Raw genomic sequence first — 23675 nt, 5'->3', positions numbered from 1 at the left:
CTATTGACCAATAAATATGTAATTTTTATTATCAAAAATACTCTCTAAAGTGACAAAAAGGTTCATATTTCCCTCTATTGCCCATTATATATATATATAGAGGGGTAATAAACACCAGAAACTTCTATCTAAAATTTATTAAATATTTAACAAATCATTTCAAATCAAAATCTAAATAACATACTCAAAGGAGCAATAGCTTTGGTAAGACTGTAGACAACTTCATTGCTGCTCTATTGAAAGAAAACTCGAAGCTTGCTCACTTTCTTAACGTTCATGGTCTTTGCAGCTACTATTGTTACTAGGATTTGGATTTGTTGGGTTTGAGGAACCGTGGAGAAGGAGAGAGCCGTTAAATGAGATGGGATTTTTGGGTTTCTTTGTATCAGTAAGAGGAATATGCAAGGAGATACGAACTCGGCCATTTTCTGAAGATTTTGGTTCAAGTTCAAGTTCAAGTTTAAGTTTCTGTTAGACCTTCAAATCCTTCTTAAATTTTAACCCCGTAGGCCTATGGGTTGGGCACCGTGAATATTGTGGGCTCCAGCCCATGATCGATGGCTTCTCCTGCTGAAATGGCTCATTGCTGGACTACAGGGCTTCACAACTGACTAATCAAACTCTATGCATTTTGGGTTTTATCTGATAATTTATAAGTATTTAAAATTTTAAATAATTATACGTTTGATTAAAATGTTTATGAGTCACTGATAGATAATTTATATATTTAGTATTTATTTTTTTATAAAAAATAATTTATATTTAAAAAATATTTTTTTGAAAAATATATTTTTAGAAAATATTTTTGAATGAGTTAATTTATTTTTTATTGTTTAATTTCATTTAAAAAATAAAATTTATTAAAAAATTTATATATAAATATTTTAATAAAGATGTCGGTGTGTGAAAAATGTCTATTTTTTCATTTTCTTAAATGGTTTATTTTTTTCTTTGATTAAGAAAATATTTTCGATTAAAAATTTTAAGTATAACAAATGAAATTTTAATATGAGTAACTTATAAGCTATTTATTAGTAAAATTACTAAAATGAGTATTAAATAAAATATACAGCAAGGTTTTAAATATAAATGAGGGTAATATACTAATTTACTCAGTCAAATTAATTTATAAATTTAATATTTATAAATATTAAAATAAAAAATTGATTTTCATAACTTAATTTTTTTTAATTTATAAACTTAAAGAAGAATGTTATAAATAAAGGGGTCACTTTATAAACCAATTAAGACACCCTAAATTTACCTTCAGTTTCATTCCAATTTTAATTAATTTGATTTATTTTATTTTATTTATTTAATTTGATATATTGCTATTTGTAAAATTGACTGTGTGGTGGGCAGAAGTACCATTATTGTACTTGATTATTTGGAAGGAAATAATCGAAAGACATGGATGTGTTGTCTTCATCTCTTCACTTGGAAAATGGGATCCAGAAGTAAAGGTCCAGGTGCATACCACAAAAAGAAAATGCTATTAAGGGTACCCACCAAGACAGTATTACATTTGGTGGGCCAACCCAATCCAATCTCATGCCTATTCTAATTGATTGAATTATTAATGGCAATGTGACTCTCTAGGAACTTCCCAACGCCCCCTCCAGCTTCAGGCCCCATTATCCAAATTCCACCACAATTGAGAACAGAAGAAGCTGTCAACAGCTAATGCTGAAAGCCTCATAATCCATCCACATGTAGCTTTGAGTACACCATTGTATCCACCTTCTTTGAGGAGTTTGTGCCCTCTTCTCTTTGGGGATTTCCGGTTGTTTTACCTCATTAGTTTCCTCTGCCTCTTTGAGAGATGATAACCTTCCTCTATTCAACTGTAAATTTATCTCTTTTCTATTTTTTGGTTGGTTTTTAATGGCAACAGTTTTAAACCGAGACTTTTTTTATTATCAATGATAATTATTTTTCTTTCTCTTGATGTTTGTAGATAATTATTATCCTCAAAATTTGTTTATTTTAACTATAGAAAGGAGGGAGACTCGAGAAATTGTGTTTTAATGGAGCACTTTTTTTAGTTCATTCTAAAAACTAGTTCAAAAAAAGAGAGAGGGGGCATGGAATTGAAGTGTGAAATTTATCCCATTGCTATGATTTTATTCCTCCCAAAGCCAATGCCAACCTCAACAAAACAATGAAAAAGAAAAGCTACAAAATCTCACAATTACAATCCATTAGAAGATGTTTGATCTATCTACTTGAGGGCTATCAAAAACCCATAAGCTGCTTTCTTCAATCTCTCCTTATGATCCTCTCAATCTTTGTATAATAAGGTCTCAAAAACAATATTACAATTTGATCTACAGTTTACTTTAAACGTATTTGCATATTCACAAAGGGAAACTAGAATCTCTCCGAGTCATCCCACTCGGTTATTTATGCTCCACCTAAAAGAATTTTTTCTTTTTCTTTTTCTTTTTACGCAAAGCTAAATACAGGCATAAGCTGAAGAATTTGCCCAAAGAACTTCACCAACTTTCTGTTACTCTCTCACAGTTGATGGCATTTAAGATTGGGGGACGAAGGTGCCTACGTATCCGAATCCCATGATGAAGAAGGCAGTTGCTTGCACATACAAGAATAAGAAGTAGTGATTCTTCCCAAAAGCAAGATCATAACAGCCACAGAAGAATAGGTAAGCTCCAGTTCCAAGCTCTAGCAGATGGAGCCTATATAAAAAAAAATAATCAGTACTTCAACTCAAATTCACTATTATAAAAACAAGTTAAAGACAAGAGGCTATAAATTATTATTTTATATATTTTAACTCTAATTATAAATTAATAGCAATAATTTAAAAATTAAAAATATATTTATTTTCGCTGATAAGTATAAACTAGCGGTTTAATTATTTTTTATAATGTATAAAATACATAATTAAAATTATAATTTTATTAAATATAAAATAAATTTTTTTATTAAAATATATTATTATATATATGATAAAAAAATAATTTATAATAATTTTAAATTACTGATAAACTGCTGTGTTAATAATATTAAAATAATAATCTCTTGTGTTAATAATATTAAAGTAATAATCTCATAAGCTAATAGATATTGCTGCGTAAATTTTAAAATATAATAGTGATTGCAAGTGTTTAAGTGTACCTTTCTCCGAATTTAAATCTGCGTTTCTTGGGTGCTTTCACAGCTTTTGCTTTGAGAGCATCTCCTAGTTTCTCGGTGACAATCCATTCATTAACTCTGCCAGCCTCCAGCAAGCCAATGAAGGTAGCCTTAGTCCTATGCAGTGACATAACATTCTCAAAAAGGATCCAGAACACCAACAGGTGGAGTGACCTGAAACAACAACCTTAAAATCAGCAAAGCATACTTGGTTTTCAGACATGTAGATTTGTCATAAAGATTCAGAAATTTTTCAAGAAATCCAGACCTTGGAGTTCCAACTGCATTAAGAATTGTAACAATTGAAGGAATGTATACAGCTCCCCACTTTGGAACTTCAACTTCAGGTACCAATACAGTTGCAGGCAAAACGACACAGTAGAAGATAAATGTGACAATATGGGCAACGATCTTCCTCACCAAGAAGAAGCTGTAGATAACATGCACCTTCTTCCACAAGGTCACTTTCTACATTTCAAAACAGTTAAAGATGAGTCATCTCAAAATTTAAAAACCTCGGATTCGTGTCTGAATCAAACCTCAATGAATGCTCTAATCTGACCTTGTTTCTTATGATCTCCATGAACATTTTCCTGAAGAGGTTAGCAGGACCACAAGACCATCGATGCTGCTGATAACGGTAAGCCTTCAATGTACTGGGCAGTTCATTTTTCACCTGTAGAAATATTCAGATACATATGAACACTAAAATTATAATATGCAGGCACATTATACAATTAATTTTTATTGTTCTAATTGTTTTTTTTCCTTGATTTTACTGTTAGTTAGTCTTCCAAAACTCTACAGTGAGCATCTTTAAACAGGAAGCAAAGACTATTGAAATGCTAGGGTAACAGCACATGAGCTTTGTCAGATTGTGAAGCATATTTGATTTGTTAATTTTGTTGACTAATTAGGATTACCCTTCAAAGTTAATCTTATCTTTTGAAAAAAAAAAGAAAAAACAAAACTTGGTCACGTTAAAATTGCTAATTGTAATTAATTAATGGCTTAATCAACTCTCAACAGGTTTAAAAAGGTTAATTTAATTACCTTAAGATTTCCAAGGTACAAGAATTTCCAGCCTTTGAGACTAGCTCGGACGGCGAGGTCCATATCCTCCACGGTGGTCCTATCCTTCCATCCTCCCGCTTCATCAAGTGCACCAATTCTCCATACCCCTGCCGTCCCTGTACATCAACAATTTTAATCTTAGAAAAATTACTAGTAATTTTCAGAAAATTGAAACGTTAATGTTAGGTAGGATAAGGCCTATTTGATTATTACCATTGAAGCCAAAGAAGGCATAGGTAGAGGAGCCCACTTCTTGCTCAACAGTGAAATGATAATCCAAAGACATTTCTTGCATTCTCGTCATCAAGCACTCATCAGTATTCACTGCCAAAAAAAAAAAAAAAGAAAATTCCAGTTAATGCCACGTCACACCTAACACAACAGCTGGCAGTTCATATTCATTGATCATGATTATTAAAAACCCATATTAAAAAAAAAAAAAAAGATGTTAAAATTTCAAGAGAGAGAGAGAGAGTGACAGGAGGCAGAGGTCCACCATTAACATCTGCACATGCAGCTGCTGGGAATATTAAGAGGAAGGACTTTTTTTTTTTTTTTTTTCTGAGACATATCTACCCCTTCTGATATTCTGCAATGGCCAAACATGCCCCCTATAAACCTTCCTCTTTTCATCTTTACACATTTAATGAGGGAGAACAGATACTTACATAGATCCCACTACAAATATATATGGGTGGATTTCATTCAGATTCAATTTTGATCATTTCGATTTTATAATTTATAATCATTAATTTTTCTAATTTAATGGTTGAATAAATTTTAGATTTATGTTTGTATTCTTTCAAATGGACTATTCTCCAGCTAAGCTTTGGGAGGAAAATTAAAAAATATATAAACATATATATAAAACACACCTAATACACTAAAAAATAATATAAGCTATAATCATCTATTCATATAAAAATAAAAATAAAACCATGAATATAAAAGACAATGCACTATTTTTTTTTAACAAATAATAAAGGGTTCTATAAGAGAACTGTTACTAACGGTACTCTAATCTGATGAAAAGACAATCACTGAACTAAATTTAATGAAGATTAGGTCTGGTAGTAACGTTTTCATTTATTTAATATTATTATTATTTTTAAAATTACTAGACAAAATTTTCTTTTAAAATAATAAAATCAATAGTATAAGTAATTAGTTATTTATGTATTAATAATTTATACTGTGTAATTTCTAGCCTTAGGAGTCAACATGGAACCACCTAGAGAGCAGCTCAAAAAAAAAAACACCTAGAGCTTTTAATTTAAATAATTTGGTGGCTTGAGATATGGGTCCCATAATAAAAAAGCAGACAATACTTCAACGTGTCAAAATTAGATATAGACAGCGTGGATTCGACTGCCCCTCTACCCAACCAATCTCCAGGCCCCACAGAACAGAGCAGGGAAAGTCCCACCGACAGTTTCTTGAAAAAAGTGAAACCAAAATAAAATCTGAAAAATAAGGTAGTAATGTCTGAAAAAATTTAGACCACAGATTAATTAATACTAATTAATGAAACAAGAAATAATTAAGGTACCCAAATTGGGATTAGGCGAGATTACCGAATTTCCAACGAGACTGAACCAAAGCCAGTTCTGGGTTATGGACTAGGAAAGGGATGGTCCGCCATAGAAAGTCAGGCTCTGGCTGGAAATCTGCGTCAAAAATGGCTACGTAGTCGCAATTTTTCACGTAGTTTCTCTTCATGCCTTCTTTTAAAGCTCCAGCTTTATAGCCATTTCTATTATCTCTAATTTCGTACTTTATATTTATGCCTTTGCTTGCCCATCTTTGGCACTCTAACTCCACTAAGTCCTGCATTAATTTTCATGCAAAACAAACGAGATTAACTTAATTATTTAATTATTATATTAATCATTGACTCCAACGTGCTGAAAGTAAACTGAAGTAAAATATTGGGCGTCTATAATGGGAGAGAAAGATACTAAATGGGTATTGTGTTCAATGAGCAGAACTTGTTTGTAAATAGTTCTCATTGGGAAATGGGTAAATTATATACCTTGATAGTTGGGTCTGTTGAGTCGTCGAGAACCTGAATTATTATGCGATCAGAGGGCCAAGAGAGTCCACATGCAGCTCCAATGGAAAGCTGGTAAACCTGCAGGATTAAAAATGGACAAAAGAAAAAAAAAATCCTTCAGTTTTTAACCAGAAGTTTATGATTTTCTGTACAGTGAAAGGGAGGAAATGGAAGGAGAAGGACCTCTCGTTCATTATACATTGGGATTTGAACCAGAACCATGGGATACGCATAGTTGCCCAACTCAACATCATCTTTTATGGGTTCCCATTTGTAGCGTTTCTCTGGTTTTCGACCAAAAAGCTTCACTAGCACAATGACAATGCCCATATACACCCTTTCTATGAAAAGCATCAAGGACATGATCAAGCAGATGGCAACTGCGAGTCTTAGTAAAGGAATGATCAATGGCGCTCTGATCTGATCCCAAACTATTGAGAATTGCATCGACATGTCATCTCTAGCACCTTGAAACGCATCTGGAATGATTGTTGTTGTAGTTAATCGATCCATTTGTGGATTGCTAGCTTAGTCTGTTATGGTAGGAGAAAACAGAGCAAGAGCAGAGGAGGAAGTAAAAAAGAAAAGGGAAGCTAGAAACAGGAGTATAATATATTTCAAAACAAACCCATGAGATCTGAATATGATTTAAAGGACTTAATAACAAAAGATCTGAGTGGGAGGCTGGAATGCCAGTGAGTTTTGCAGAAGCAAACAAAAGAAAGAAGAAGAAGAAGCCCTTAATCTGTCAAAAGCTCATGTATATTATAGAAACAAGCAAAAAAATTGGAAGAATGATGAGTGTAAACTCCTGTTTCTTAGGTTTCCTCTTGCTTGATGTAATTGAATAAAGAACAAATATTTCTGCTTCTACTTCTGTTACCAAAGAAAGACAGAAGCAGAACAAAAGCAAAGCCAAAATGTGGAGAAAAACAGAGAAATAAATGAGGAGCAAGAAATAATGTTGAATACTTCCTTTTTATAACCCCTCTCTCTCTGCCTATTGTATTCTTCTCTCTCCTTTTTCTTTTTTTTTTTTTAAATCCTCCTCTAATTTGTTTTGATTAAATAGAGTCTAATTTAGATATTACCGTTTAAAATTAATTAAAATTATATTTAATATAAACTCAAATTCTATAACAATATTTTAAATAATTTCTTAATTGAATATTTACATAAAAATTTTTATTTAAGATTAATTATATAATTGCAATAATAAATATTAAATATTCATATACTTATATTCACTAGTGAATGCTTTTGTTTCATATCAGTCCTCATGATTCCAACTGTTTCAACAACAAGTGTCCCTATTATTTAAGGCTAGCTAGCACCATAAAGTGAAAAATGGATTACCTTTGGCTAATCACCGGCGTGTGACGTCACATTTCCGGTGTTGTCGTCTTAGATTTTTTTTAGCAGGTTGAAATAGAGAATTAAATTTAGAACTATTGAGTGAATGAAAAGTCAGTAAATTGTAGATAAAAGATCAAGTATATTTTCATATGTACATTTGTTTTTAACATGTAAAATTAATTTTTTGTAAACCTAATTGGACTAAGTACATCAACAACAGAACGTTACAGAAGCAAAATTAACTCAAGAAACAATCTTGAAAGCTCCTCACCGCAACTATCACCATCGACAATATCCTGCAGCAGAGCGGATGGCTTGTATGCATTTAACCCGTTAAAATTATTTTATGAAATAATTAATGTAAACCTACTTTTTGGATTCTCAAAATCTCTTAATTTATTAAATTATATGCAACATTAATATGTGTATTTGCATTAGAAGGACAAAAAATAAAAAGGATATGGAAACATCGAGGAAGCGACGGGTTTGGTTTAGTGACGTAGGTCCAAATTTTGTTTGTTGATCGAAATGCCCTTGTCAATCTCATGTGTATGTTTTTTTCTGAAATTATTGTTTTTCTCTTAAATGTTGAATTTGGTAAATGAATATAGAATTCATTTAATTATAAAAAAATTAAAATTAAAAATATTATAATTTGTCAAGCAAAGTCTTATATAATTTTTTTAATTTAAATATTCCGCTCCAAAATTAACTGGTTTAATCAATACAGATTGATGCTGATAAACTTATGCTAATTTATTTTAATTTTGATCTATGTATCAATTTATATGTAAATTTGTAAAATTAAATTATATTAAAAATAAATTATTACTCATCATTGTGACATTTCCGTTATAAGTACTACAGTTGAAGACTGAAGTTACCGTTTTTATCCTGTTAAATCAAGGGAACTTATTTGATATATCTAAGCAACAAATTTAAGTATTTTTCATATTTATATAAATATTTCCATTAATCCCTATTGGCATTATTCTTGGCATCCCCAATTATTTGGTTTAGAAATCTTAAATTTCTATCAATATTGTCCATTGTAGCGTCTGTAGTCATATTGATGGAGAATCCATGTCCTTCCATATGGGTTGTAATAGGGATTCTTTACTCAAACAAGACAACACATGACTATGATGTTGCATACCATTTTCACACTTTCATGTTTGTGCATTTATTTCTATAAAAATATATATATATATAAGCCTTGTTTATTTGTATTTGCGTAATTTAATAATGATATTTCAAGTTTAATAATATTTATGTAATTGGTTATATTCTTTAACTTACTAACAAGTTATGATTCTTTTGGTCGGACTTACTCGTGTGTCTTTTCAAGTTTTTTAATATATAAAAAATATTAAAATAATAAAAATAAATTTAAAATATTTTTTTAATAATATTTAAATTAATACTTATTTTTCACTCATAGACTTAATTTATTGACAGGTATATCTGAATAAATCCGAAAAATTTCATATTCTACTCTCTAATCCTCAATTTCCTATTTCAAAAAAAAAAAATCATTCATTTGAACACAAATTAAATATATATTGCTTATGATTTTTCAAAATTTATTAATATTAGAAAGTTATGAATTTAATATTTTGATTAAATGATATATATATATACATATTTTTGAAGAGTTGAATTAATTAATATGAGAATTTAATATTTATTTTTATATAATTGACTTCAATTAAATTTTAAATTTTGAAATCTCACGGTTCTAACAATTTTAATAGTTTTTCATAAATTTTTTTTTTTTATTTAGGAGAAAAAGGTTGTGGCAGCATTAGCAAGGCAAGTAAAAGGACTGCTCAACGGTCTGTTTAGTGACTGACTGGTCCCAGTTTTATTCTTAAATTGATCTCTTTTTATATAATTATTATTACTATTATTCAAAACAATACTTCACCCACCTTATAATTTTTATTTTTTTAAAATTATTTTAAAATTTTTATTCACTTTTCTTACACTATAATAATATATAATTATAAGAGGAAAAGAATAATAATACAAAAATTTGAGAATATCTTTTCTTTTGACTTATTTATTTATTTTACAATGGGACGAGGATATGAGTCGGCAGGGGCTTCAAATTTTGTATCGTACAGTTTTTTTTCCGAAGGTACTGTAGAGTTGAAGACCTTAATTTATTTAAATTGTTAATATTTATAGGAAAATAACAAATAAATATATAATTTTTTATATAAATGAATGATTTGATGGTTCATAGTTGGAGACGCAGAGGAAAATGTGCTCTTGTAATTGTGTCAACTTAAAATTTCTTTTGGTCTCCGTTTATTTCAAAATAATAATAATAATAATAATTTTCAATTTTTTTTGTGTGTTTAGAATATAAAAAAATATTTTTTAAATTAAAGGCAAAATTAAATAACTTTAAAAAAATAATTTTTAAACTTTTAAAATCCAATTAACACCAATATATCTTTTATATATAAATTTAATAATATCTTTTACTTTTAATGTTGATTTCAAATATTGAAAAATATTAATTGGTTTAAAATATATAATTTTATGCGTAAAAATTTTTATTTTTAATTTTAAAATTTATTATAATTATAACAATTTTTAAATAAATTTTAACTAAATTTAAAATAGTTTAGTACACCATATATTATTATTTTTACTTTAATTAAGTTTTAATTAAAATTTTAAATCTGTAATTATTTAAAATTTTTAATTAAAATTATTATTTAATTAAAAGAGAATTAAGTATTTTAATTATATAATTTTTAAATTTTATTAAATTAAAATTTTAATATATTAATTAATGTTTAATTTCAATTAATCAGTAGTCAAAATATAGACCTTAAAAAATAAATAAATGTTTATGAAAATTTACATTTATGTTTTTTTCTTAAATAATAAAATCAAATTTTAAGATTAATAATGAATTTAATCAATAGATTAAAATGAATTTAGAAATTAACCATAAATTAAAATTTAGATTTTGTTTGTTTCAAAAAATATTTTTTACAAAAGCAAATAAGTTTGAACTTAATAGACATAATTAAAATAAAAATATTTATTTAAAAAACTATTTTATCAATTAAATAAAACTTAAAGTAAATAGACCAAGAAGGAAATTCTTTTTTTTTTCAAAAAATAAATTCTATTTATTTTTATTTTCTATTGTGGTTATATGTAATAATTAAATAAACTTGCAATTATAAAATATTTGGATGGGTAATTTTCATATAGCACCAAGTAGATCTAATGAAAAAATTAACTCAACCATTATCTCTAATACTTCTTAATCATCACCTAATATGATCATCAAATTAATCAACACCATCATTGCTTTATTTGATTTCTATACAACAATATTTTATTTTCCCATCAATAAATTTCCATTTATTTTTCACTCTATGGGAATAAATTCTAATTAACAATTTTTTTTATTTTTGAAAAATTATCAAATAATTTTTTGTAGGCAAAAAGATTGGTTGGTGGCCAAGGGCCATGTCACAATGGACAAGATGTACCATCTAATAATTTCTCCTAACACTTTCCAAATGGAATTATTTTCAGTCAATGAGCTACTTGTTTAGATTTTGAATTATTCTCTAAATTATTTATTTTTACAATATATAATTTTTTTTATTATGAAATATATTGTCCTTTAAAGAGAAAATAAAGGCGCCCCTTTAAAGAATATATATTTTTTTAAATGTGAAGTAATTTTTTGAATTTAATAATGTTATTAATTTTAATCAAGTTGTTGCGTACTAAAATTTTCAACTAGTTGCTTCTACACAAAATGTTAACCATTGACTGCTAATTTTTAATTAATAACACTAGCCCTTATCAAACAGTTCTTTTCTTTTTTTAATATAAAGCATTAAATTTACAAATGATTATGAATTGAAGCAAAATAAAAAAAATAAAAAAATATTAATTAGTATTATTTTATTAATAACGAACGAAAATAATGTATATAAATATACTTTAATAATTGAGTTAAACAACTAATTGGATGCTGATCTCGCAACAGTCGCATTGATTTAATATATAATTAAATTAATAAAAATTGACTTTCTATGTCACAGGTTTCTACAGCTACTACCTCTTTGCTTTTACTTTCAAACTTTGGCTACTCCTTAACAGCTAATCTGAGCTTGCATGAAAACACCCAATCAACCAATGGTATTTTTAAAATATATATATTTTTTAATAATAGCTCTAACCATATTTTTGTTGGTACTTTAAAAATCCTTAAAAGGAGAGAGGAATGGATTGTGAAACTGTGGCTGGTTACAGAATACAACCAACTCTGATTAATATAAAAATAATAATAATAATAATTAAAAAATTCTCATCAACTCTGTTGAGTGTGGTAGATTGTTAAACTATGGATGTAAAACTGAAGTCTGGTGTTATTATTAGGTTCATCCACCAATGACAGCCGACTGGTCCTTGTACTCCAAGCACAACTGGAGGTTATTTCATTGACGTTTAAATGGAATAATTTAGAAATATTATCAAAATACTATTCTAACAACTTCACTATTACAGATTAGACCCTGCTTTGCACCGTCGCCTTCAGATGCACCCACATACGGGCCAAAGCCCAGCCATTTAACTGGCTACCCTAGCCAGCAGATCACCTCATGGTTGGGCCTCTCTTTTTTTTTTCGTATTGAAAGATTGGCTTCACGCATATTATTAAGATCAAATGTCAAAATTTCGTATAAAAAGGAGGGCATACCCCTCATAAATAAAAATACAGAACTAGATGATTTAACTATAATATGAACGATATGATTTGCTGATTTTTGAAAAAAAAATAAAAAACTCCACCTAAATCATGAATAAGAGCCTTACAATTATCAACAATCATCGAAAAATATGGTCTAGCACCTTCCTTTAATTTTAAGGTTTGAATCAAAATAAGACAATCAAATTCTATACAAATAGACAAGAAATTAAGAGATTTCAACCAACTCAAAATTTCTCCAAAGCACAAAACCTCTCCTAAAATTGGATCATCAATAGCTCTTGGAATACATAGTTACCAGCACAACATAAACCAGTATTATTTCTAACAATCATACCAAAATCTAGCCTACCATTTGATTGAACTGATACATGTACGTTGCACTTGTAACTGCCAACATTTGGGGCTTTCCATGAAGTTGATGCTGGACAAACAATCTGCTTGCTTTTGCTTACTCCTCCTCGCCAACTGCCATTCAGATAAAGCAAACTTGGCTCTTGATAAATATAGTGAGAATCCTGTAACTTTTGATTCCACATAAATCATTCCTACACATCCACAAACTCCATAGAACCATAAACATTTCTTCTTTTTACTTTGTCTAGAGTATTGTAACACATGAGATAACCATTGATGAATGGACTGTACTGGAGACCAGCCTACTGAAGACAAGAACCATATCTCTCGACCTACTGGACAGTCATGGAGAATGTGTATTTCAGTTTCTGCTTCTTAGTTACAAACGGAACAGCAGGCTGCTACCTCCACATGACGATAATGCAGGTTCATATTACATGGTAAGTTCTGCCTCAAAGCTCTTCATACCATAATCTGAACTTTACCCAAACTGTACTTGCCAAAATTTTCCCCACGGAAAAGTCTGATTAGAAATCTGTTGAGCCGAGGATTCCATAACTAAATATTCATTCCTTAGCACTTTATTGACCACTGTGATTATGCTTCCAAAACCATTCATCACGCCTAACAGTATGTGATAATGGAACCTGTAGAATACAAATTGTATCCCTCTCATCAAACTTTGTTCTAATAAGTTCATAATTGTTTTCAAAATTCAGCAAGAAAATTCTTCGTCTATAATTGAATTTGTTTTACGCAGTACTCAATCCTTTCCTGAAGCTGCATATGTAGAGATCGTTGCCACCCATTCTCTACCACCAATTTACAATCAACTTCTTGAATCCAAGAGTTTTCAAACTGAAACATCTTTCGAACAAATCTCTGTAATTGTACTCCAAGAGCAAGAAAAATCGAAAGATGGTCAGAGGATTCTATTTCAAGTACCTGTAATTTTGCCAGACTGAAATGCATGAACGAGTAACCACAGCTCTATCAAGCCTTGCTCGAACAAAAGTTGTTTCCCTTCGATTAGACCATGTAAATTGTGGCCCTTTGTACCCCAAGTCTTGCAGCCAGCCAAACATCAAGTGTTGTTCTAAAACCTTCTAATAGACAACGAGGCTGTCCATCTCCGCCTTATTTCTCAGAAGGCCAGAGTAAATTGTTGAAATCATTTATCACGCACCATGGCTTATCTGATTTAGTTACCAACGGTTTAATCAAATCCCAACCCATACTATGTATGGTTCTGTCTGCATACCCATAAAAGCCAGTTAATTTCCATTGGGCCATTCCTTCAATTTTGACAAGAACATCAACATGATGCTTTGAATAACTAATCAACTGGACCATCGATCTCTCCTTCCACAATAACGCCAAACCTCCGCTAAGACCCACTAAATCCACCGCAAATAGAAGCCCAAAGTTCCCTTAAGCTGAAATATTTTTTGTTTTTTGATTTTTATTTCCATAAGAAAAATAAAACTGGGCTTATTATTCTGGGTCAAGTCTGTTAGCGCCGTACTGCTTGCGAAGAGCCCATTCCGCAACAATTCCTAAGATACTCATAGATCTAGACGGGTCTGAAAACTAGAACCCACCTCTAATCCATTTTTTGAAATGTTGTCAAACATATCCTGTACCTTTTCCACGTTATACTCCTCATTCGATTCTTCTATAACCTCCTCAACCCTCTATGTTTCTGTTCTGATAATAAAATAGCCTCATGATCAACATTTTGAATTCCAACTCCATCGTTATCTATATCTTGAGCAAAATCCATCTTATCAACTTTTGAATTTTGAACAAGATTAGAGCTGCCTGAATCCTTCTCCACCGCCCCTATTCCGCCGCCGTTTTCAAAAACCCCTTTTCCGATCATCTTCTTCATAACATCATGCTCCACTGATTCATCTCTTTTCAATAAATCACTTTCAGACTTCAATCATCTAGCTCCAATCTCTTTTCAATAAATCACTTTCAGACTTCAATCATCTAGCTCCAATCTGTAACACCCGACGAGTTTCCGCCATCAACGATGGTCCCATAAAAATTTTTCACGAGGAAAATTTGGCATATCATATAAGAGACAGCAAAATCGATCTGCATGCCCAATAATTCCACTGAAATAGTAGAAAACATTCAAACGTTTATACTTGAAATCAACCCATTGGGTTTCCTAACCCGTATTCTCTTTAATGATTTACATACATCCATACGAACTCAAATCCTCATATACTCTCTTTATGTTCGAATGTAACTCTTAGATCAGATTCAATAAAACTATCCACATAATTACCAAAATCAATGGCATTTTTCAGACATACACCCTGATGGTAGATCATGAACTTAAACCCACATATTTATTTTCATCAATTCCACGTTCTTTGGATTTTCATTGGATTGCAGCTCATGAAGAAGAAGTAGAACTTGCTGATAATTCAACGATGCACCTTTCAAAATCCGATCAACATCCATATGATGAAAGAATTGAAATAGAAATACATTATGGCCAAATTCTTTAATAATAATACCCTTAACAGGCCTCCATACACTAAGTCATAATCTGACAAAAAATCTGATAATTAATAGATTTTTCAGTCAGAAGCCTACCCACAACACAAAACTGCCAGTCGGATACTTGCACCTCCTCCTCATTACTAACATCATTATCCAGATATTCCATCCTATCCTCCTCAGCTCCCATATTCAATCTCCGATACATCTATGCCATTTCAGCATCAATATGATTTGTTTTTTCCGTTGTCAAAATTTGACGTGTCAAGAATAACACCACAAAAGGAAGAAAGAAAAACAGCGTAGAAAAGGAATTAATAAAATAGAAAGGATAAAGAATGATGAATCAAACAGAAATAATGATCGAGAAATGATCATAGAGAAGACTTGTTATTAGAAACAAGAGAAAGAGAGTCTCAAGTGAGAAGCAATTCGTGAATTGGTTGGGCCTCCCTATTGCAACGAGAATAGCGAGAAGAGGAACCGAGATAATCAAGCATAATTACAACAACATAATGAGAGAAATCAATGTAATAGAAAGTTTAGTTAATTGTCTCCTCAACTACAATCCACTTCTCATGTACGTCACGTAAAACCAAAACGAAAATTAAACAGAACCCAACAAAAATAAAGTACAAATTCACATTTAAAGCTTTAAGTTAGGATCAATCTCAACTCTAGCCACGCCCTCCTTGGCCTCCTTAGCCACCTCCACCTCGCCAATGACCAGCCCATCACCCTCTTCTCCTTTCACAATCTTCTCCTCCAGCTCCTCATCTACATAGTTGGGATCCTTCTCATCAATTGCCGGTGGTGCAGCATCCAGCTCGTTCTCCGCCAGGTCATCAGGCCCTTCCCACGTGTACTTCCCACCGTGTCCTGACTTCGGCGGCGGTTTCCCTATCCCGCCTAATCCATCAACTGGGTGCCTATCCATGCGCTGCACACCCTTGTCCATCAGCTTTTTTTCCACGTACTTGATGGTGTCGATGTTGCGGGTGTTTAGCTCCATCTTCTCCACTCTTTTCTTCCCTTCCTCATCCCGGGACACCGCCCTTATCACCACCTTGTCCTTCTTGTCGTCGATAGCCTTCATTTTCTTCCTTGTATTTTCTTGTCTCTCTCGCTGATTGGTAGTGCTGTGCGGATGAGAGTTGATAGGTTTTATATTGTATCGGGCCTTTGGCTTTGGGTCCTGGAAGGCGCTGGAAAGTGCAAGAATATAGCGAGGCGGAGAAGGTTCGGGCGTCCACGTGGTGATGCGGTGGTGTGTATGTTCGTCACGTCACGTGCATCGCGTTCTTTCTAGCAAGTCTGAGAAGAAATGGCGAAACTAATTTGTGTGGAAAGTTGCTTGATTAGGCGAAGTTAACTTGGGCCTGGAAGTGAGCTGGGCTTGTCAAGGTTAGACCCTAATTGTGTTTAATAGGGAAGTGAGCTGGGCTTGCAAATGAGGTGAAAAAGAAGAATAATATCACTAATTGCTTTCAGCAAAGCATCTATAATCACTGTGATCAGTGCAGTGGACATAAGTGCTCCAATAAAATTGCCCAACAAGAACTGCTACATTTCCTACTGATAATCTAAATGTTCAGGCAGAAAATTAGAATGTCCTGTCATTACATTGAATGGTTACAACAATAAAGCAAATGGAATTAGTTTTCTTTCTGGGTTTGTCTTGTCAGCCTCCAAGATTCTAAAGTACTATACCTTGTGCATCCTCTTCACTGGGGACAGACAAGTTGATATCAGGAGATGGTCTCTGATTGGATGCGGGTGTTGATCCATTCCAAAAGGGAGTAAAGGAAATTGTTGCATTTGGCATCTGCTGCTCACTTCCATTGTTATCTGTTCCTCCATGGCTATGTTCTGTCAATGGAGACTCAGAGATCAAACATGTCTCGCCGTCTGCAGGTTTCGACTGTGAGATTGGGTTCGCCTCTGTCACCACACCTTGAGCTCCTGAGATCACTGAACTGCTTGCATTCTCACGGTGGTGCTTTCTCTTGTGTGTCTTGTAACCATTTGGCATAAAGCTGCCGACGACGATCTTAGCAAATTGAAGAAACCAATATCAGAAAACGTCGGTAACAGATTAATTTTGAGTAGTGAAGTGATTCAAGTTTATAAGAGAATTGCTTACTTGGATAGGGCTGGCTGCCAACAAGAGTCCTGCAATGCCACCACCTATTACACGACCGTCGGGGCTAGCCAACGACACACTCAGTCCACCTGTCCTACTTCTTACACCACCAGTTTCAGTGACTGTGAATGACCCAGATAATGAAAGTATCTCAAAACGACCCTGCAAAAGAAAACTTTGTGTTGAAAGTGTATAAATAAACCTAAAATATTGAACCAAGTACAGTAGCATAATGATCCCAGATTTGCATATATATCAATATGACTATCACCATAAATTCAAGCTTAATTTTTACAGTCTCGATTTAATAGCGACTCAAATAAAAATCATGTGGATTACTCTATATAAAAATTATATAAAACTCGTATATTTATGTCTTAGTTTATGATAAATTGAGCTTGATAAAATTTTTTATCGGAGTCCCAATTATTGACAAAGGAGATACTCTCATTTGCAAGGACATTTTCTTACTTTATTTTCTTTTGTTTCCCTTCCTTTTACAAAAGGAAAGCATTACAGCTTGAAGTTACTAGTACCTTTGCCCGCAACCCAAGTCCCAAACTCATCGATTACCACTTGAGCTGGACCCAAATGATAATGACGAGCCCTTTTGATTCTGTTCCGACAAACACATAAATCTAAAACACATACAAGATAAAGTCCAATGCATGAGAAGGAATAAAATACAAGCTTCAAAATTTTCTTAACACTAATTGAATTGAAACAGTTTACTTAAATAATTTTTAGACTTTTTTCATTAATTCAAAATCATCAATTCACTAGTTATATAAATTTTTACTTTTCGTCCGTCCGATGCGGGATGCTACAGTAATTGTCTAGAAGCGTACCTCATATGTCAAGATACCACCAGATGAGCCTGGTTGGCGAATGGTAACATTAGAAACAGCTCCATTGGCAGACAGAACACAAATTCCTCTTGGACCCTTTTGACCAAATGATAGAATTTTTCCTGCAACATCCTGCAAGTAGTGGCATTTTATAAAATTAAGAAAATATATATGGAAAGTTGTTAAATCTTAAATAGTACAATATTGATTTAAGTAACTTTAATACTCAAGTACCTCTCCAGTATTCACAGTTACTACATGAGGTGTGAAGTCTCCTCCTGCTGTGTTCGCAAATAGCTCTCCTTCATGGATCAAAATTCACATGTGAGATCAAATCCAACAAAGAGTAAAAAGAGTTATTCTAGTCCTCTTCCTTTAATTATATAAAAACGAAATTTACTATATTAATAATATTTTCTGTGGAATAAAATAATCATCCACTCTTGTATGTATGGATAATCTTTTAACCAATCTTGGTATGTTTAAACATAATTAAAAAATTTCATATTCCCTCATTTATTCCTAATTAAACAGCTTTATTTTTCTTTTCTTTTCTTTTCTTTTCTTTTTTTAGATTCTTGGAGGTCATAATTGGATATAGTGGGTGGGTTGGTGAGAAAATTAAGGATAAAATCTTAAGAAAAAAGTTGGCAAGTTTGAATCTTTTGGATTTTGTTTTGGGTAAACAAAGCGATAATTGAAATAAATAAAATCATCCCTCCTTAGTTATGCTTTTTTTTCGCCCTTTTCTTTTCCTACATTTTCTCTGCAATCAATCAGTACTCACTAACCACAAAAGAGAGAGAAAAAAACTTGAAAACAGTAAACTACGCTACTTTATAAATTTGTTTTAATTTTCCCTTTCAATTTCTGGGTTTCTTGAAACTTACCTAAAGAAGCAAGTAGCTGCCAGTTACCGGAGCCAGGAGGCCTTCCTCGTCCTCTTTTGGAAGAAGAGTAAAGCAAGCCATCAGAAGGAGGAGGAGAAGAAGGAGAGAAAGAGAAACCAGGTGGCGACGTTAATGCTCCTCCAGCCACCGGCTGATGATAAAATGGCTGCATTCTCAGGTTGCCATCTGAATCGTATTTTCTTGGCCTTCCTCTCTTTTTTTTCCCAAATAAATCCACACTGCCACTGACTGGGCCACCTGATCCTCCATCGCTTCCAGTGGTTGGTGGCGTCGTCGTTGCACTTGGAATAACACTTCTTTCCATTACCATGTTCTCTGCAGCCATGTTCATGTTTATATTCATCACCTGCGGCACTACCACGCTGCTCACTGGTGGTGGTGAGTCGGTTCCCGAGTCCCCTGGTGACCCGGAAACTGTGCTTTCTTTTTCCTCCATTAGAAGTGAGGGTTGGGGAGCAGAAACAGAGATAATTGATTGGGAGAAACGGAAGGGAAAGTGAAGAGAGAAGTTTGAACAAAGAAAGAGACTGCAAATGGCGCCAGATATAGAAGGTGTAACGAGTGGCTTTTTCTTCTTTAAAAGAAAAACAAAAAAGGGATGAGAGAGAGAGAGAGAGAGAGAGAGAGATTTTATAAACCTCACTCCATTAATGGAGGAAGAAATAAGGGTATGTGAAAACAGGTCATTTTCTTGTCTGGACTGCACAGTCTCATGAACACAATTACCATATTGCCATTCATCTTCAACTACCCATATTACCCTTCTAGAGTTTTATTTAATTTTTTTAGGATGTATTACTATTAAGCCCCTAAATTGTTTTAAAATTTATTAATTCATTTTTATTTTTAAATAATTTAATTAAAATATAAGTTAATGATAAAAAAATTATATATTTAATTTTATTATAATTATATTATACTTTTTTTAAAATGGAATTATATCTATATCTTAAATACAATTGAAATAATTTTAAAAGATTAAATTTTAATTAGTAAAAAAAATATAAAATATAATTATAATAAAATAAAAAATATAAATTTTTTTTACCATTAACTCTTAAAATAATCTAATCTTCATTCTTTCTGTTAAAAGAGAAATGTTAGTTTTTTTTATTATTTATATTATTATTCTCAAAATTTTAATTATATATTATTTAATTTTTTTAAATTTAAATATTTATATTATTTAATTATTTTTATCAAAATTAAAATAAATAAATTAGTAAATTTTTTAATAAAATAATTAAAAAGTTTGATATTATAAAAAATAATAGCATTATAATTGAGAAAATGGTAATTTTTTTAAATATTCAGAGATTTAATAGTAATTATTTTTTTATACTTAATATGATCAAATCCTTCATTAAAAAAAATACAACAAATTTGATTTTATGCATTTAATCTCCCAATCTCATATTTAATTATAATTATTAAAAAATATCAAAAAAATGAATGTCATAATTTTTTTAATTATGATAAAATCCAGTAAATTTATCATTTAAGCTGACCATTAAAAAATTTTAAAATTTGGAAAATCTTTGTGTGTATTGTGATTGAGCTGATAAAATAGGCAAAGCAAGGAATTGTTGGAGAATCTTTGTATGGTCCAGATGGTTCACACCATATTTAATTCAAAATCTTAAGATAATTTTGAACTTAATTAGTATATTTTCAAACAGAAATTTCTTTTTAAAAATGAAGAAAAAGGAAGGGCAGATAAGTAAAAGTGGGTGAAATTCCCAAAAGGGGCATTCTCATTCCTATGGAAATGAGAAAGATGGATGGATACAAGGAGTAAAAAAAAAAAAAAGGAGTGCAGTCAAAGAATGCTGTGCTGTAAAAGCTAGAAACCCGCCATGGAATAATGCTTTAAATAAATAAAAAAATAGGCAGTAAGTAATATGCTAAGCCAAAAAGGTTCAAATCCCTAACTTACGTTTCTTATCATAATTGGATTCCCAATTTTATGATCATTTTTCTACTTTCAAAAAGCCTTTGCGATTTGTGCGCTTTCATTTCATCAAGACAAAAATAATTCAAATTTTTATTTTTTTTTTAAATTTCCATATTTTAAAAAGTTTTTAAATACAGATTTTTTTAAAAATAAATAGAGTCTTAATTTTAATTTTAATTCCAATTATATTTTAATTTAATTCTATTTATTTTTTAAAAAATATTTTTCTTATTTTTTAACGCATGAGACATTTTAAAAAAATCAGTTTAAAAAATTCACTTAATTAAAAAAAATAAATTATTTTAATGAAATGACTTCTTTTTTACAAAATAGAAAGTTATTTTTTATATTTTAAAAAAAGTATTAAAACTTTTATATATAAATTTATTAATATATTTTATTTTAAAATTAAAATTAAAAAATGAATTATTTTATTAAAAAATAATTTTTATAAAATATAAATATTTTTTATTAAAAATATTTCTAAATAAAAATTATTTTTTGAAAACAAACAGATTCTACTTTTATTTTAGTAAAATGAAAGTATTAATTTTTAAACTTATTAAAATTTAATTATGGCCTATAATCGAAATAATTAATTTTTGTCGATTTTAATCGATTTAAATTTAGTCAGTTTCTATTTTAAGTTAAATATATCAAATTGATATATGAAAGATAATTCTTAATATTAATTTTTAAAAAAAAAACTTAATATATTTCTAACTTAAAAAATGAAAGGACAAAATAAAATCTTATGCGAATTCAAAAATTATGGTTTAATATCTCCAATTCCTGTCTCCTTATAAAAAAATATTATTCTTTGTTAAATTATATTAAATTAATTATAATTTAACTAATATCATTTTAATTTATTAAATTTAAATTTATTAAATTTTTATTAATTAAACCAATAAAATAAATAATTTTTTACATTTTTAATAATGAGAGAGCTAGCAACAGTAATATATTGAAAATAAATTTATATTTAACCTACTTTAATTTAAAAATTAAAATTTCAGAGAAAGCGAAGGCTGTTTATGTAATTTCCGTAGGTCACTAAATTTATGTCCACATCTTGGCTTAATCTTCTACATCTATTTATAATATCTCTTAAAATTGGGCATATTAATAAATAAAATTTTAGCTCAACAGCATAAACATAATTATGGCAAAATTTTACAGTATATTGTAGCAATATTAAATTTTTTTTTTATATTGAAGTAAATAAATTATTTTCTTTTCATTAAAAAATAAAAATTTTTAACTTCTCAAAAAATTAAAAAAAAATTTAATTAAATAAAAATAATTTTTATATTTACTAAAAAATTTAAATTCTATAATTGAGTTAATCCTATCAAACAAATTCTGCTAATGATACGCTTGAAACCTATTTGAATTTAAAGCAACAGTAAAATTTTTTAAATTAAAAAATGAATTTTTTCACAATAGATATTATAATTATTGGTGAGACTTTTATTTTTGCCCATGGGTCCTACATCATATATGATATTGTGTTATTTATAATATCGCACTTGAGTTTGGCCAAAAAATTATAATTTATTTTTTTAACTTTTTAAATAAAAAAAAGTTTAATCTATGAATATTTGTTCTATTAAAAAAATAGTTACATTGTTAAATTCAATTTAAATTTAATAAAATTAAAAACATTAAATTATTTAATTCATATGGTATACAAAAATTTATTAATTAATTTTTTAATTTTAAAAAATATATTAAAATATCTCTAATATTTTAAAAAATCTATTAGTAATTAAATATTTTACTCTTTAGTCTTTATAATTTTGAAAAAAATTAAAAGTTAATCTCTCAAATTTTGAAAAAATATATTAATCAGTTTATTTATATCAAGAGTATTTTAGACATTTTTATGATACTTAATAGTTAAAATCAATAAAAAATTAATTAATAAAATTGTTAAAATATTAAAAATATTTTAATATATTTTTTAAATAAAAAAACTAATTAATAAATTTTTCATATAACTTTATCTAAAATTAACTATAAATGGAAAAACTCAACTCAATATAAGGGACTAATTGTCGTGGAATTGAAATTTTATATAAAATTTGAAATATATAGTGCTTAATTTATTATAGTTTAATAGGAGTTTTAATAGATTTTTTTTTCGCATTATAATACATCAAAAAATAAATTATTTTTCATTAAAAACAATAAAAATTAAATTATCTTGTGCCGATACGAAGTCGCATAAACTAAAAAATATTATGAATGGCATGAAGTATTAATAAGTGAACTTAATTCACTACATAAACCGGAGACTTGGGAATTTATTGTACCTCCACAAGAGGTGAATGTGGTTGAAAGTAAATGGATATTTTGAGTTAAAAAAAAATTCAGATGGTTCTATAGTTCATTATAAAGCTCCACTTATCACAAAAGGATTCCCCTAAAAGCTAGAAGTAGATTTTGAAGAAACGTTTTCTCTTGTTGTGAAACTGATAACGATCCGCACAGTCTTAAGTCTTACAATTCTTATAATTGAAATATTTAACAATAAAATATTATGAAAGC

The 23675-nt window shown here is 29.9% G+C and overlaps 3 protein-coding genes across 3 annotated transcripts; all 3 read right to left on the bottom strand.

The window, feature by feature from the left end:
- Nucleotides 1–2090: 2090 nt before the first annotated feature.
- Nucleotides 2091–7244, bottom strand: LOC110620183 (glucomannan 4-beta-mannosyltransferase 9). Its single transcript, XM_021763808.2, has 9 exons — nucleotides 6467–7244; nucleotides 6263–6361; nucleotides 5805–6057; nucleotides 4444–4554; nucleotides 4210–4346; nucleotides 3719–3832; nucleotides 3425–3624; nucleotides 3139–3330; nucleotides 2091–2696 (listed from the first exon to the last, which is right to left on the bottom strand). Exons 1-9 carry the CDS (start codon nucleotides 6794–6796, stop codon nucleotides 2534–2536), a joined length of 1599 nt encoding a protein of 532 aa, XP_021619500.1. The 5' UTR covers nucleotides 6797–7244; the 3' UTR covers nucleotides 2091–2533.
- An 8538-nt stretch (nucleotides 7245–15782) lies between these two features.
- On the bottom strand, nucleotides 15783–16459 carry LOC110620280. Its single transcript, XM_021763957.2, has one exon. It carries the CDS (start codon nucleotides 16360–16362, stop codon nucleotides 15913–15915), a length of 450 nt encoding a protein of 149 aa, XP_021619649.1. The 5' UTR covers nucleotides 16363–16459; the 3' UTR covers nucleotides 15783–15912.
- Nucleotides 16460–16720: 261 nt separating this feature from the next.
- On the bottom strand, nucleotides 16721–19813 carry LOC110620279 (AT-hook motif nuclear-localized protein 1). Its single transcript, XM_021763956.2, has 5 exons — nucleotides 19148–19813; nucleotides 18492–18559; nucleotides 18258–18389; nucleotides 17410–17571; nucleotides 16721–17316 (listed from the first exon to the last, which is right to left on the bottom strand). Exons 1-5 carry the CDS (start codon nucleotides 19602–19604, stop codon nucleotides 16963–16965), a joined length of 1173 nt encoding a protein of 390 aa, XP_021619648.1. The 5' UTR covers nucleotides 19605–19813; the 3' UTR covers nucleotides 16721–16962.
- Between the last annotated feature and the right edge of the window lie 3862 nt (nucleotides 19814–23675).

The sequence above is a fragment of the Manihot esculenta genome, chromosome 8, assembly GCF_001659605.2.
Source record: "Manihot esculenta cultivar AM560-2 chromosome 8, M.esculenta_v8, whole genome shotgun sequence".
In the NCBI taxonomy this organism is placed as follows: Eukaryota; Viridiplantae; Streptophyta; class Magnoliopsida; order Malpighiales; family Euphorbiaceae; genus Manihot; species Manihot esculenta.
The sequence above is the reverse complement of the archived record's forward strand: the minus strand, read 5'-3'. Positions and strand labels throughout refer to the sequence as shown.

Coding starts and splice junctions, on each gene's coding strand:
- LOC110620183 (XM_021763808.2), bottom strand. CDS start 6,796: ATGGATCGATTAACTACAACAACAATCATTCCAGATGCGTTTCAAGGT. Junction 4,555..5,804: donor TCAGTCTCGTTGGAAATTCG/GTAATCTCGCCT, acceptor TTTTTTTGGCAG/TGAATACTGATGAGTGCTTG. Junction 3,833..4,209: donor TGTACCTTGGAAATCTTAAG/GTAATTAAATTA, acceptor ATATTTCTACAG/GTGAAAAATGAACTGCCCAG.
- LOC110620280 (XM_021763957.2), bottom strand. CDS start 16,362: ATGAAGGCTATCGACGACAAGAAGGACAAGGTGGTGATAAGGGCGGTG.
- LOC110620279 (XM_021763956.2), bottom strand. CDS start 19,604: ATGGAGGAAAAAGAAAGCACAGTTTCCGGGTCACCAGGGGACTCGGGA. Junction 17,572..18,257: donor GTGGTATCTTGACATATGAG/GTACGCTTCTAG, acceptor TTTCTTTTGCAG/GGTCGTTTTGAGATACTTTC. Junction 17,317..17,409: donor TGGCAGCCAGCCCTATCCAA/GTAAGCAATTCT, acceptor CAATTTGCTAAG/ATCGTCGTCGGCAGCTTTAT.